At 41.3% G+C, this 16,734-nt stretch overlaps 1 protein-coding gene across 5 annotated transcripts in view; it reads right to left on the reverse strand.

Annotated features, from left to right (window-relative positions):
* Window positions 1–5,739: 5,739 nt before the first annotated feature.
* The window catches only part of LOC124137488 (myotubularin-related protein 6-like), a 107,491-nt gene continuing 96,496 nt past the window's right edge, over window positions 5,740–16,734 (reverse strand). For all 5 annotated transcript variants that reach the window (XM_048387640.1, XM_048387641.1, XM_048387642.1 and 2 more), the window contains one exon: window positions 5,740–10,821. In XM_048387640.1, the coding sequence (XP_048243597.1) occupies window positions 10,666–10,821 (156 nt within the window). In that variant the 3' untranslated portion in view covers window positions 5,740–10,665. The remainder of the gene's footprint in view (window positions 10,822–16,734) is intronic.

A 16,734-nucleotide genomic window follows, 5' to 3' on the forward strand; every position in this document is an offset into this window, starting at 1 on the left:
CAGGCCGTCTCTGTATCTTGGATACCAATGAGATCGTGGATTCTTGAAACTTCTGACTAGTTGATGATGAAATGGCTTCCTTCACTGACTTCAGTCTGCCGTTGAATATCTGTGACGCTGTAATAGGCTGTGACAGCATGGATCTTCTTAATGGCTCTGGAATCATATGATGAACTTGCTGTAGTAGATGATTTCTTTGCATGAGCAGGAACTGTGCTGACATCCAAACTTGTGCTGATTGAATATCTTCCTGCATCTTCAACATGTGGTCCAATGAGCTGTGAATAAACCCGGTCTGCTGTAGTGTCATCTCCGTGGGGGTGTCTAAGGGAAGACCTTCGCTCTGATTGTTCGGTGGTATGACGTGGCGAACTCCAGCTGCAATCCAGTTAATATATGAACTGATATTGATCATCTGTTTATTGATGTAGTCCAAGTCCCTGATTTTGGCCATGTCAACGTGCATTCTGGTGTTAGGTTTCTTAACCAGATCATAGAAATCTTCATCAATACTCGGCTTTTGTGCGAAGTGTGTCCTGTAAGCACTTTTATTAATAGCAGGCATACCAAGTCTGATATTATGCGCCGGGGATGCGTTCAATGATACTTCAATTTTCTTGATGTCGTCATCAATATATGACGGACAGGGCAGGGTATGGAATTCATCAGTCTTGCTGAGAGGTTCTTCATACCCAGCACGTTCTAACAAGGGTTTGGCAGCCGTTTTGTCCTTGTTATATGGTTTTAAGGCCGGTGTCACGAAATATATTCGCCCCCAGAATAAAATCAGAATTCTAAACCATGTGAATGTTGTAATATCAGTCAATCGGGTGGGAAAACAGCCCAATCCTCGCTCTTTAAAGGACTATGTCAATCATTTTGCAAGTTGAAATGACTTCAATACATCATGTTCATTGGACATGATTTCTAGTTTAAATATGTCAGTGTTAGGTTTGTATTTACAGTACAACTTTCGTTTACACATCTACACCGTGATGATCTTTGACTTCGGCGGGCGTCTACATGTCACAGTCTTAGGAAAAGGACGGACGTCGTGTGCGATCAGGCACTGTACTAGGTGGGGTCTCATCTTTGCAAGGTCGTATCTGCAGGAGTGCAAGCTGTTACCTAGGGAAAGTTCAACTGCATTAGCAATGGCAAAGATGCCACAGTCTGAACCATTTGTCTGCAACTGGCAAGGAAGAAGTTCAACTGTAAGGTTACCACTACTGTCACGTATATTTTGGAAGATCTGCTTCAACTTTTTATTGATGTGGTCGCTAACAGCTCTCTTCGTGCTGTCAGAATACATCACGCCACGATCGTTGCTTGATACCGTCACCCAGCGGTCTCTGTCATGGAGGATCTGCACGGTGTCGCGATGGATGGGCTTAAATTCTGTCTGTGCGAGAAGAGACGACTGGTTCGTTAGCCCGGTGCTGGATGTCACAAGTTTAGATGCAGCGTCAATGACTCGGTCATTTACCCACTGCCCGGACTCAATGTCATCTATGTCTGACAATCGTAAGTTTAAGTCCTTCACCCAGAACGTATCTGCAGAGTCCTTCTCAGCTGTAACGTCTGTAGCAGCGTCATCAGTTGTAACGGGGACTCTGTCGCCTTCGGCAGTAGCATCTGTAGTGAGCGGATCATGCCATACCTTATGGTGAGTGGCGTTGTAGCGTGACTTGAGGACTTTCTCGCCGTTTCTAAGTAGATACAACCCCTTCCCAAGGGACTCGTGAATGACGTACGGGCCGAAGTACCGGGGAGCGAGCTTGTCTCCCATCCTTGTGTCTCGTCTCCTGTTGATGATGGTGACTCTTTGCCCGACCTGTAACACAAAGAAACTGTCAGCAGCACTGATTTCTAATAACCTAATATCATAAGGATATATCGGCATTCAAAAAGAATTATTGCTTTCTTAAGAAAGTAATTATTCTAAAATAACGCAGTCCCATACTTGTTTTGTTACTTTCTATTCTTTCCCAATCGCTGTTTAACAGTAATCCTTCCCTCTATATATGTTGCCATGTTAATTTAACAGTTTGTAACCATTAGTTTTACACACGCTATGCTTTCTCCTAAGCTGCTACTAAGTATAACTAAAACAGATGAGTATTTTGATATAGAGCTTAAAAAATCCTACCTGGAAAACGGGCTAGCTGTGTTTAAGATCGTATCGCCTCTTCTGTTTTGACTGCGCCTTCTCGGTGTTGTCTCTAGCTGTTGCACGGCTGCAGGGCATCACGTCAGCAAGTTTCTTCATGCGGTCAGCGACGGCTTCGACGTCAACATCCCAGACAGCTTGGTCATCCTTCGCTTCTTCAAGGTCTGGGGGTGATACGGGGACGTCATGGCTTGGTCAGTAGCTATTTTTTTCACAAGAAAATTGCAAAATTCCCTTCATTGGTCGTGCAGGAGTACTTGACTGGCCCCGTATCTGTATACTAGCTGGATCAGAAACTGATGAATGCTGATGGCTGTCTTGTCTGTCTTGCAACTTCCACCCATCTGGTAAGGTACTCGGTGGCAACGATGATATACCTGAACCCATCTACATTTTCTTTAAGTGGTCCAGTAAGGTCAATACCCCATCGATGAAAAAGTTCCTTAACAGGGACAGGGTGTAAGCTTGCCACTTTGGGTCTGCTGTTGGCGTTCGCTTTCAGGCAAGCAGGGCAACGCTTACAGAACTCACGGACGTCATTACTCATACTGCGCCACCAGTACCGCTCGGTGACCTTGGCAATGGTTGTATTCTGACCGAAGTGACAACCACCGACAATGCTGCCGTGGAGAGTCTCTATGATCTTCATCTTCTCATCTTCACTAACGGCGACCTTCTGCTTCTCCACTGATACCATTTTCAAATCGTAGCCTGTATTAAGGAATATATTTTAGATCTTAAATCAGAGTATAACGGACAGCCTGAGCTGGTGGCGCGCGTGGATATGTTGACAGTTTTGACGTAGTTAGTGTTAAAACCGAATGTTTGCGAGGATTAATAAGATTTCTGAATTCAGTTACAACAGTAACCGTACATGTATTTGTTACATTAAGTCATTTCATTCAAATTTGTTTGGTATGAATATGAGGATGGAAGGTACAGTTACCAAATAAAATATGCTGAAATATCAATTCATTATGACCATATTTCATAATCTATTTTTTAAAGTAACCCTCCTTACATTAAAGATAACTATTTAAAGAATATAGTACTTAAAGACTAATAATCAGGGGGTAGACTTTATACCGAGGGGGGCGCGAAATATATCCGGGGGAGAATCTGTACCGGTATAAAATCTCCGGGGCTAGAATTTGTACGGGGGAGAGTTTATACCAGGACACCGGCATCAAATTATAAAGTTCTGCAATGATATCTTTAATGGAATAATTATTTGGTTTATAATTATCCTCCGTAGTAGAGTCCCCATTGCATGAAGAACCAGTGTTAGCGATAGAGCCGCACCCCCTGCTCAGGCTGCGCTGGGGGTGGGTCATATGGCGGGGGGTAGAGTAATCCCGGTCATCTGATCTACGGCTAGCAGTGCGGGAATCACATGTTCTGTAACTGTATGATTGTGACGTAACATCCCCCTCGCTTTCTCCGCCCGTATAACTGGACTGTGTGACAGTATGGGATGGCGCACGCTTAGGAATTCTATCCTGATTTGCACGAGTTTTGTCAGTTCGTCTATCATAGTGGCTAGAAGATGACTGGTGTGTATTTCTGTGCCTACTGCGATGCGATGTCCGTGATTCACGATCTACCCTATGGTGTACGTGGTAGGGAGGGAATCTATGAGATTCTCGATCTCTTTTTATGACTCACCTACTGTCCTCATAATAATCTGATTCAGCTTGACTCTGTGCGTGTCTGCTGTATGAGGATGCCCTGTCATATTCAGCCTTAGATCTCTTTTGAATCTCGTGACCAGGCCTATGTTTGGCCATGCCGGGGTTGTGCGACGGATTCTTTTAGATATGAGATCTCATGAGACATTGATTGAATTGGTTATTTTTTCCGTGAACTCATTTAAGTTAAAGGGGGAGCGTGGCATAGAGCGGAGATCGGTTGCTTCTTCCAAGCCTACATTATCCACCTTACCAGCCGCTTCCGGATGTACGTGACAGGTTACATTAAAACCTGAAAGGTACATCGGTTCCTTAACTATTGGGAGAGTGGGATGAGCTTCGAGATCTCTTCTCCTCAGAAGGCGAGACGGCGTCCCCACGCGACTCTCGCTTGTTACCCACGTGATTATCCTTAGGTGTCACAACGGACTTAATCACTTTCTTACATGAAGCAGATGAATATTTTGCTGACGCTCTAGTGTTCTTTTTATAATCAGGGTCATGGAGCTTCCGGATGTACGTGACTGGTTACATTAAAAACTGAAAGGTACATCGGTTCCTTAACTATTGGGAGAGTGGGATGAGCTTCGAGATCTCTTCTCCTCAGAAGGCGAGACGGCGTCCCCACGCGACTCTCGCTTGTTACCCACGTGATTATCCTTAGGTGTCACAACGGACTTAATCACTTTCTTACATGAAGCAGATGAATATTTTGCTGACGCTCTAGTGTTCTTTTTATAATCAGGGTCATTGAGCTTCCGGATGTACGTGACTGGCTACGTTAAAACCCGAAAGGTACATCGGTTCCTTAACTATATTGGGAGAGTAGGATGAGCGACGAGATCCCTCCTCCTCAGGAGAGACGGCGTCCCCACGCGACACTCGTTTGTCACCCACGTGATTCTCTTTGATAGATGTCACAACGGACTGAACCACTTTGCTGACGCTCTCCTATTCTTTTTATAGTCAGGGTTATTGAGCCATGCCCAAGAAAGTTTTCCAAACTTCTCCTTGGACAAAGGTTTGCAATTACTGCACCATGATATTGTGTGCAAGTGCTTTTTGCACGATATGCACCTAGGATGAGGGTCACCAGTGATTTGATGTTGCCCACAAGCTGAACAGACGGGTGTCCTCATCCCACAACACTTTTTCTAACTAACTACTTACTAGAGACTTCTGACTTCTTATACCCCCTTGTTCTCTGCTTGTAGAACTGCTCGCTGCTTGTCTTTAGTGATGATCTAGTGTGGCTTGTAAGTGTGGAACAGCAATCACGTGTACAGATGTATGCAACAACAAAAATTCCTTGTTGTCATCTGGACACAGGAAAGAAGTGAGGTGATTCCCGCCTTGTGCATACGCAGTGGCGCCCCTGGCGAGGGATAGGGTTTCCCGCACAACTATTAGATACGTTGGCAGTGAAGACGTCTGTTGAAAATTTATAAAAAGTTTGTAGTGTGGTTCTCAGCATAAACAGGAATTTATGGCTATGATGTAATAGAGATAGGGTATTCACAAGAATGATGTGTTTCACACAGTGATCTTAGCATACAGTTGTTGTAAGAGTATGCTTCTTAGAGTGGTCTTAGCGATACTGATGTCGTAAGTGTATGTTTCTCTGGGTGATCTTAGCATGCAACTGTTGTATGTGTATGTTTCACAGTGATCTTAGCATACAGCTGTCCTTTGTGTATGTTTCACAGTAGTCTTAGCGATAGTGCTGTTGTTAGAGTATGTTTCACAGAGTGATCTTAGCGATACAACTGTTGTGTGTAAATGTTATGACAAGTCTGTCATGACACAAAGTTGTCTTCGTGAAAAGGGACCCAGACCAGGAGAAAAGTGTAATTCCATCCTTTAAGAAAAGACGCTACTCCATTGCAAGTTGATGTCATTTATTTACTATTTGAGCTATAATCAACAAATATATACATCAGTATTATGAGAAGATACATGAGACAGTATAGTCTGTACATAACTTATGGCATTATCTACACAGTAGAACTAGAACAAAGAACCCTATGTACTGGTACGTGACTACAGTGGTACATATCACGTCATCACCTCCCTTGGCACATTTCAGTGTAGAATACAGACAGTAGTGGACAGCCACTCAACTTGCTGTCAATGCTGAGCAGTCTGGATATAGACGATCATGAAGCAAAGATGACAAACAGGAGACAGTAAAGGCTGCTACTCCGTCTCCATCACAAGGAAACCTTTGGCGATAATCTTGAGAAATTAATTGTGTTACACAATGAAATGTCATTAGTAAAATCCAAATGTTTTGAATTCTTTCATCTATAGGATTAGTCTGCAAATATTTCAAACCTATACCAATACACATATCTGGACATATCAAGACAGCCCATGAATTCGACACCTTGCTCATTCGGTACCTTACAGATGTGGACACCTTGTTAATACAGATACCTCAGAGATGCAGGACACATTTCTAATCCAGGTATCTCACAGATGTGGACACGTTGTTAATCCAGACATATCACTTTCATCATTTAAATAACACAGACATTTTATCACTCATCTGTTTCCTAATAATTCATTTGGAGAAATGATATTGTCTAGAAAAACATGCCTGCAGTGAATATGTTTGTTCTTAAAATATTGACTAGAAGATGTAATATTACATGATGCTCCCTATACAGATGTGAGTCCCCTGAGCCAGATATAGCTGTATAACCAGGCTTAGAGACAACTTCACTACTCAAAGACATCAGCCCATGCTGAAATGTCGTGCTTTGGTGCCCACATAGGCCACCATGAAAGCAGAGTGGCTGCAACAACTGTTCACAATAGACTACACAGTGCTGAAATTACAGGTTATAAACAATCCTGGTTGGTTTGCAAGCACAGAAAGCCTGTGGGCACTGTAGAATTAAATTAAACACATTCTCATAACATCACAGGAAAGTACAAGCCACACGCTCCTGAAGTACGGAATGTTTTGCTGTGTTGTAATGCATCATCAACCACAAAAATCAAAATAATAAGGTGAATTCCTGCTTCAAATAATGACTATAGTATATTTCTGCCTCAAATAATGAATGTAGTGAATTCTTGCCACAAGTAAAATGAGTGAGTGAGTATATTTTTGCGCCGCTTTTAGCAATATTCCAGCAATATCATGGTTGGGGGACACCAGAAATGGGCTTCACACATTGTACCCATGTCAGGAATTGAACCAGGGTCTTCGGCGTGACGAGCAAACGCTTTAAGCACTAGGCTACCAGACCGCCCCTCAAGTAAAATGAATATGAATATTTTGGTACAGTTGCAAAGTTAAGGACATAATTATGCTTCAATGGTTGACTGCCAAATGTAGCAAATACTAAATGGTCAAACATGATATGGAACTTACAGATGAACAGAAGATGATTTCAGACGATTAGACTGCAATTTACATACAGTGTCTCATCTATTTTGATCATAATTTGTTGGTGAACATTTGTTTATAGGCATATGAAAGCATCACAGTGGTGAACGTCTTTCTTGGGAACATGAATTCATGCCAACATGATAACCAATACTACCCAGTAATCACTGCCACAGAACCTGATAACCAAGGTGTTAGAGTTGAACAATATCACCAATACTCCCAAAATGATGACTACCAACAAAATGTTATACTTAAAGTGTACACTGTGGAATGATATCACATGGTCACCACTGTGATAACTGACCTTGACTGATAACACTGAGATAACTGGCAGATATCACATGGTCACCCCTGATAACACTCTGTGATAACTGATACTACATTGTCACCACTGATAACACTGCAATAACTAACAGACATAAGATGATTATTCACTATGATAACAGACTGATATCTTCTTTGTCCGTTATTTCTATTGCTTGGTACATAGCACTGAGAGTGTTGCGTAGGAAGAGCACTAGGTTCAGAACAGGCTGCTACTGAGGGAAACACATGTACTACAGTCAAGATGAATGCTCACCCAGTTCTTCCACTATCCACCAGCTCAGTCTGTTCAGCATCCTCGCACAAGTACTTCAGTCAATACTTAATCATACATATCAGTACTAAAATAATTACACAAATATCTATCTTCAAATTAAATCTTGATCGTGTCTATAGATATGACCTGATATACATGGATGAAAATAAATTAACACAAACAAATATATTTTCGCAAAATATTGCACTTGTCACTTTCTTCAAAATAATCACAATGCCATGCAGTATATACAAATGTATGGTTTATACACAGGTTATATACACACAGAGTGATGGCAACATGCAGCCAAGGCTGAATACTTCCAGTACATCAGGAACAAGAAAGTGGTGTCTAATTCCGTTGCCTGAAGACCTTGTGACCGAATCTGTAACTGTGGTGCTGGTTCAGAATACACATCAATGATCTGTTACATGGCTTTGGTGCTTCCTAGCACAGGACAGGCTTGTAATGGTGAGTGAGGGAATGTCTCTACACTGTAGCCTGATAATTCTAATGTTCGGACCCAGACCCCACAATGTGTTGGCTGCATGTATCCAATGTTTGAATGATGCAATTGTTGACATTTAACTTGTCTGTGTAGTTTCATCAATCAGTTACAACAACATGTTACTAAGAGAGGCAGAGTGTCACACCCATTCACCTCACTGTCCATACAAGGCCAGGCTGATGATTAAGGAGCAAATTCATTGTAGATTACAAGATGAGCATTTTGATTAAAATAGTTATTTGCATGTAAATACATTCTTGCAAACATTATATTATGAACTTCCATACTCACTGTAATGAGCTATATAAACAGTGATCTAAATTTGTCAGAGATTGAGTGGTGGTAGACAATTAGTTCAAATGTCAATGAAACAAACGATAATAGTTCCTAGGCCATTAAATACGCATTCTACACTGCTGTTTTCAACAAATCTGTCATATAAACAAGAAAATACAGACTGTCATGTCAGTTGTCGGTCTAAGGAGGCACGTTGAAAAAGATGACGTATAAATTGGTCTAGAAGTTGGCGAGGGAGCAGGGTACTTAATATGGTAAATACGGTACCTTAATCATTCAAACTATGGCACCCTTTAGGTCCCCGACTTATTTTCCATCAACTGCACCCAGTACAATTTCATTCACAGAGGAGGCCATTTCACAAAGGTTAAAATTAAAGACACGAGTGACTGAAGCTTGATAGGTTTAAAGAAGAATCAAACAAGACAAATGTTCAACTAAGTCAACATGCTACATCATTTGTTCAAATACCTTATTAATATAAAAAACAGGAAATGGATGTGGTCAGGTAGAAAAACATCAAAGTGATATGCAAAGCATTGAAGAAAATGAAAGAACTTAGTGTTGCAACAAACCAACCCACTATCACATGTTGGACAATGTATGAGAAAACTTTCCTATCACTGGACAAACATGATATATAGACTCCCTACACATGATGGCCTGTTCCTTCACAGGGATTCAGTATAACTATCTGTTGTTTCTCATTGGAATTTAACACAATTATCTGTTGTTTCTCATTGGAATTTAACACAATTATCTGTTGTTTCTCATTGGAATTTAACACAATTATCGGTTGTTTCTCATTGGAATTTAACACAATTATCGGTTGTTTCTCATTGGAATTTAACACAATTATTGGTTGTTTCTTGAGGGGGATTCTGCACAATTATCTGTTGTTTCTCATTGGAATTTAACACAATTATCTGTTGTGTCTCAAGGGGGATTCAGCACAATTATCTGTTGTATCTCATTGGAATTTAACACAATTATCTGTTGTGTCTCAAGGGGGATTCAGCACAATTATCTGTTGTATCTCATTGGAATTTAACACAATTATCTGTTGTGTCTCAAGGGGGATTCAGCACAATTATCTGTTGTATCTCATTGGAATTTAACACAATTATCTGTTGTGTCTCAAGGGGGATTCAGCACAATTATCTGTTCTCATAGCTTGGATTGCAACACACAATGTTCCTTATCACACAGCGCTGCTTCAGACATAAACATTTAGCGTTAACTAGCTTCAAGCTGTATCCCATGCAATGTAAGAAATGAAGGGAGCTCCTGGGGTCAATGAGGACTTGGGTTGTAGTACTTGAAGCAAATGATAACAGTTATTACACATAACACCAGAACTATAACAAGGAAGGACCCTTGACTTTATCTGGAAGTTCGAGCAGTGGCTGAGCAAATGAGAAACAAAATGAGGAATATGTTGATGAGTTGACCCAGGGACCACACATCGGTGTATGGTCTCTGGGTGATCCAACTGAAGTCACGTTAACACACGACAGATGAGTCGTGGAGATATTAATAATAGTCCATTTACATAGCACTGTACTCCATGCATAAGATTGTTCGAAGCGCATAGACCTTATCACCCCCATCAATAGATCAGTGTGCACTCGATATTCATTCTGAGCTCCCTGGGGAGTATACAACCAATACACTTCAATTATTGATGCTCAACAACCTAATACTTTACCTGATAAGATTGGAGAGAAAAAGCCATCTACTTATGTACATTCATAATCACAACCGAACAAAACAATAACTCCAATCTTATACTTAGAACCTGAAATCATTCTTCAATTCTATTAAGTTTCATGTCACACATATTGTAATTGTCTTAAGAGAGTATCAATAGTCTATTGACATCGAGCATTTGCTTCAATAAATACTGTACACAGGTGTGGCACACTGAAGCCTGTAGGATTCTAAGGAGGCCATGAAGTGGCGGTGTGACAGACAATAAACAGGTCTAGGTGGCATGGCTGTTGGTGTCTAGTGGTCTCGACATCAACTGGTGGGGAACTCCATTGACGGCGAGTGTCGGACTTGGCGGTAGCATGGCTTACAGACGGGGACGGGCCGGCGCGAGTAGTGTCCGGGGAGCGGGATGTAGCGGGCGATGCAGCGCGTGCAGAACACCTCGCCACACTTCCAGCAGTGAAACTGAAATCGGAACAATATACACATATATACAATGTACACAGAGGACCAAGCAGTTTTCTAAAACCATGATATATCTCACCATTGGGCCAGATGTTTAGGAAGAAAGCTGGTTGCTAAGTGATCTGCATTTTACAACAAATGTGATCCTGTGGAAATATTGACTGTCTCTGTGTCAATGGAACAATATTTAGAAACCATTTTCCCATCTCAAGTAGATTCCAATGTTCCAATCATATATCCACACAATATATCTGCATGATATATATAAATAATTTATCTACAAAATATATCTGCGAGAGAAAGATGATTCAATGTCTGACAAACCATTGCTTGAAGATTTCCCTAATGTCACAAAGAACTATTGAAAAAACCCTCTTACTCTTATTGACATTTTCCAAATACCAGATAAAGTAAACGAATACAGCAAGGAAAGAGGCCCGGGTTCACTTCCCTAATAGGTACAATGTGTGAATCCATTTCTGGTGTCCCCTGCTGTGATATTGCAGGAATATTGCAGGTGACAAAAGACAAACTCGCTCATTTGATTTGTTTGTTTGTCTGTTTGCTTGTTGTTTAACACCGCACTCAGCAATATTCCAGCTTTATGACGGCGGTCTGTAAATATTCAAGTCTGGACCAGACAATCCAGTGATTGATGTCATGAGCACTGATCCACGCAATCCACATGCCTAAAAAAAGGCAGCGAGCCTGACCACAGGATTCCGTTAGTCACCTCTTACAACAAGCATAGTCACCTCTTACAACAAGCATAGTCACCTCTTACAACAAGCATAGTCACCTTTCAACATGCATAATCGCTCACTCGTTTGAACCAAGTATGAGTCAGGCATATATATATATATATGTATATCAGCAATATTATAGCAATATCCAAGGAGCCTGAAAGTAATCCAATCAGGACAAGAAAAACAGTGGTTGGAAACCCGAGCAATGATGACACCCAATCAGCTGCTATGTTATACCCTGTAACAAGTCCATGTCATTGCTAGTCAGCTCGGAAGCCAAGCACTGGGATCTACTCTATTCCTTACTCTGCTGGCCAAGATTGACACAGTGCTCGCTTCAAGCTGGATCCATTTATTCATGCATTTTAATAAAACAATGGTTGTATCACTAAGATTCAAATAAAGGTACACAAAAGGTATCATCAAATCCTATGATGTAATTTTGGGGATTAATGCAGATTTTAAAAAAAATTTAAAATCATGGCATGTCAACAATTACAAAGGAATTTCAGTTGAAAGTTAGAAATATGCAATACTGTATTAATCGGCAACAGTTAATTGTTAACACACAGTTGATTGTTAATGTTCAGTCTTCAGAAGAGGACAGCAGTTGTCTCCCTTACACAAGACACAAAGACACAGACAGTCCCATAGTTTCCAAAGTTCTATTCATATATAATCATGCATTAGTTTTTGAAAGGTGTGGAAGTTGAAGATATCTGCGTAATGTGCTGAAAATAAACCATCCAACAAATGAAAACTTGCATGTTTCCAAAGATTCTTGATGAAGATAATGTATGAAGTGACAGGTTATCTTTCAGCATTGTTCAAGCTACACAGTGTGATACTTGGCATGTACAGTTGACAGTGTGTTATTTGGCATGTACAGGACACAGTGTGTTACTTGGCATGTACAGTTGACAGTGTGTTACTTGGCATGTACAGGACACAGTGTTACTTGGCATGTACAGTTGACAGTGTGTTACTTGGCATGTACAGTTGACAGTGTGTTACTTGGCATGTACAGTTGACAGTGTGTTACTTGGTATGTACAGGACACAGTGTGTTACTTGGCATGTACAGTTGACAGTGTGTTATTTGGCATGTACAGGACACAGTGTGTTACTTGGCATGTACAGTTGACAGTGTGTTACTTGGCATATACAGGACACAGTGTGTTACTTGGCATGTACAGTTGACAGTGTGTTATTTGGCATGTACAGGACACAGTGTGTTACTTGGCATGTACAGTTGACAGTGTGTTATTTGGCATGTACAGGACACAGTGTGTTACTTGGCATGTACAGTTGACAGTGTGTTATTTGGCATGTACAGGACACAGTGTGTTACTTGGCATGTACAGTTGACAGTGTGTTACTTGGTATGTACAGGACACAGTGTGTTACTTGGTATGTACAGGACACAGTGTGTTACTTGGTATGTACAGGACACAATGTGGTACTTGGCATGTACAGGACACAGTGTGGTACTTGGCATGTACAGGACAGTGTGTTACTTGGTATGTACAGGACACAGTATGTTACTTGGCATGTACAGGACACAATGTGGTACTTGACATGTACAGGACACAATGTGGTACTTGACATGTACAGGACACAGTGTGTTACTTGGCATGTACAGGACAGTGTGTTACTTGGCATGTACAGGACACAGTGTGTTACTTGGTATGTACAGGACACAGTGTGGTACTTGGCATGTACAGGACACAATGTGGTACTTGACATGTACAGGACACAATGTGGTACTTGACATGTACAGGACACAATGTGGTACATGACATGTACAGGACAGTGTGTTACTTGGTATGTACAGGACACAATGTGTTACTTGGAATGTACAGGAAACAATGTGGTACTTGACATGTAAAGGACACAATGTGGTACTTGACATGTACAGGACACAATGTGTTACTTGGCATGTACAGGACACAATGTGGTACTTTGCATGTACAGGACAGTGTGTTACTTGGCATGTACAGGACACAATGTGGTACTTTGCATGTACGGGACAGTGTATTACTTGGCATGTACAGGACACAATGTGGTACTTGACATGTACACGACACAATGTGGTACTTGGTATGTACAGGACACAGAGTGATACTTGGCATGTACAGGGCACAATGTGTTACTTGGTATGTACAGGACACAGAGTGTTACTTAGTATGTACAGGACACAGTGTGTTACTTTGTATGTACAGGACACAGTATGAATATTGGTATGTACAGGACAGTGTGTTACTTGGTATGTACAGGACACAGTGTGTTACTTGGTATGTACAGGACACAGAGTGTTACTTAGTATGTACAGGACACAGTGTGATTATTGGTATGTACAGGACACAGTGTGTTACTTGGTATGTACAGGACACAGTGTGTTACTTGGTATGTACAGGACACAGTGTGATTATTGGTATGTACAGGACACAGTGTGTTACTTGGTATGTACAGGACACAGTGTGTTACTTTGTATGTACAGGACACAGAGTGTTACTTAGTATGTACAGGACACAGTATGTTACTTGGTATGTACAGGACACAGTGTGTTACTTTGTATGTACAGGACACAGAATGTTATTTAGTATGTACAGGACACAGTGTGTTACTTGGTATGTACAGGACACAGTGGGCTACTTGGTATGTACAGGACACGGTGTGTTACTTAGTATGTACAGGACACAGAGTGTTACTTAGTATGTACAGGACACAGTGTGTTACTTGGTATGTACAGGACACAGTATGAATATTGGTATGTACAGGACAGTGTGTTACTTGGTATGTACAGGACACAGTGTGTTACTTGGTATGTACAGGACACAGAGTGTTACTTAGTATGTACAGGACACAGTGTGATTATTGGTATGTACAGGACACAGTGTGTTACTTGGTATGTACAGGACACAGTGTGTTACTTGGTATGTACAGGACACAGTGTGATTATTGGTATGTACAGGACACAGTGTGTTACTTGGTATGTACAGGACACAGTGTGTTACTTTGTATGTACAGGACACAGAGTGTTACTTAGTATGTACAGGACACAGTATGTTACTTGGTATGTACAGGACACAGTGTGTTACTTTGTATGTACAGGACACAGAGTGTTATTTAGTATGTACAGGACACAGTGTGTTACTTGGTATGTACAGGACACAGTGTGTTACTTAGTATGTACAGGACACAGTGTGTTACTTGGTATGTACAGGACACAGTATGAATATTGGTATGTACAGGACAGTGTGTTACTTGGTATGTACAGGACACAGTGTGTTACTTGGTATGTACAGGACACAGAGTGTTACTTAGTATGTACAGGACACAGTGTGATTATTGGTATGTACAGGACACAGTGTGTTACTTGGTATGTACAGGACACAGTGTGTTACTTGGTATGTACAGGACACAGTGTGATTATTGGTATGTACAGGACACAGTGTGTTACTTGGTATGTACAGGACACAGTGTGTTACTTTGTATGTACAGGACACAGAGTGTTACTTAGTATGTACAGGACACAGTATGTTACTTGGTATGTACAGGACACGGTGTGTTACTTAGTATGTACAGGACACAGAGTGTTACTTAGTATGTACAGGACACAGTGTGTTACTTGGTATGTACAGGATACAATGGGCTACTTGGTATGTACAGGACACAGTGTGTTACTTGGTATGTACAGGACAGTGTGCTACTTGGCATGTACAGGACACAATGTGGTACTTTGCATGTACGGGACAGTGTATTACTTGGCATGTACAGGACACAATGTGGTACTTGACATGTACACGACACAATGTGGTACTTGGTATGTACAGGACACAGAGTGATACCTGGCATGTACAGGGCACAATGTGTTACTTGGTATGTACAGGACACAGAGTGTTACTTAGTATGTACAGGACACAGTGTGTTACTTTGTATGTACAGGACACAGTATGAATATTGGTATGTACAGGACAGTGTGTTACTTGGTATGTACAGGATACAATGGGCTACTTGGTATGTACAGGACACAGTGTGTTACTTGGTATGTACAGGACACAGTGGGCTACTTGGTATGTACAGGACACAGTGTGTTACTTGGTATGTACAGGACACAGTGTGTTACTTGGTATGTACAGGACACAGTGGGCTACTTGGTATGTACAGGACACAGTGGGCTACTTGGTATGTACAGGACACAGTGTGTTTCTTGGTATGTACAGGATGTAGTACTCACCATCTTTTATTAGAGATAATGCAGTCACTCTGAGGTATTTGTAGGTGTTAGTATTAGTATCTTAAGCATGTGAAGAGCTCAGCTTTGAATGATGAATAATAGATGTGTGTGCAAGCATGAGGAGGTTGTGAAATGTTCAAAGGCATGAGTGAGTTAGTGAGTTAGTGAGTTAAAATTTAATGTTGCATCAGCATTATTTCAGCCATATGACATGACACAGTTTAATGACAACTGTTTGAACTGGATGTCTGTGACACAAGAATATGTGAGTGAGTGAGTGAGTTGGGTTTAACGCCGCTTTTAACAGTATTCCAGTTATATCACGGTGTGTCAGCTTAATGTGGGAGGAAAGCCCGAAGTGAAACAGGTCTCAGATGTTTACCACTTTGGTAAAACCCACGAGCACGGGTATGGTGCTGACAAACCTAGAAACATAATTCGGGTGAACCGGGATTCGAACCCACAATCATAGGTTTCTGGCGTGCCCAAGGAATGCAACTCTGCACAGCAAATCATGGCGCCTTAGACTACTGGGCCACCCGTGCCCCCCACTAGAATATTTGTTTTCCTAAACATTTAAGTCAAGAGATCAAAATATCAAACAAAACTAAAGTCCAGTAATGTCCACAAAGCCAGGAGGGTAAATGGTCACTTTTTGCCGCACCACGGTTGAAGGTCACCTACGCTGGGACAACAAGGACTTGCCCACCACCAGTAAGGACTAAAATCTCCAAAGAATATAACTTCACTAATGGATAAGACAGGCCTGACAATGTCCATTCAGTGAACCAGAAATCATACAGGATCAGAGAAAAATGAAAGAAAGCCATGAGACAACCCTGGATGACCCTGATGACCTATGCAAGGTTATCTTGTCTGAACTCCGGCAGCAGGTAGGAAAAACATACTGGTAATCTCGGTGGTAAAT

The sequence above is a fragment of the Haliotis rufescens genome, unplaced genomic scaffold (genome assembly GCF_023055435.1).
Source record: "Haliotis rufescens isolate VD_foot unplaced genomic scaffold, xgHalRufe1.0.p SCAF_7, whole genome shotgun sequence".
In the NCBI taxonomy this organism is placed as follows: Eukaryota; Metazoa; Mollusca; class Gastropoda; order Lepetellida; family Haliotidae; genus Haliotis; species Haliotis rufescens.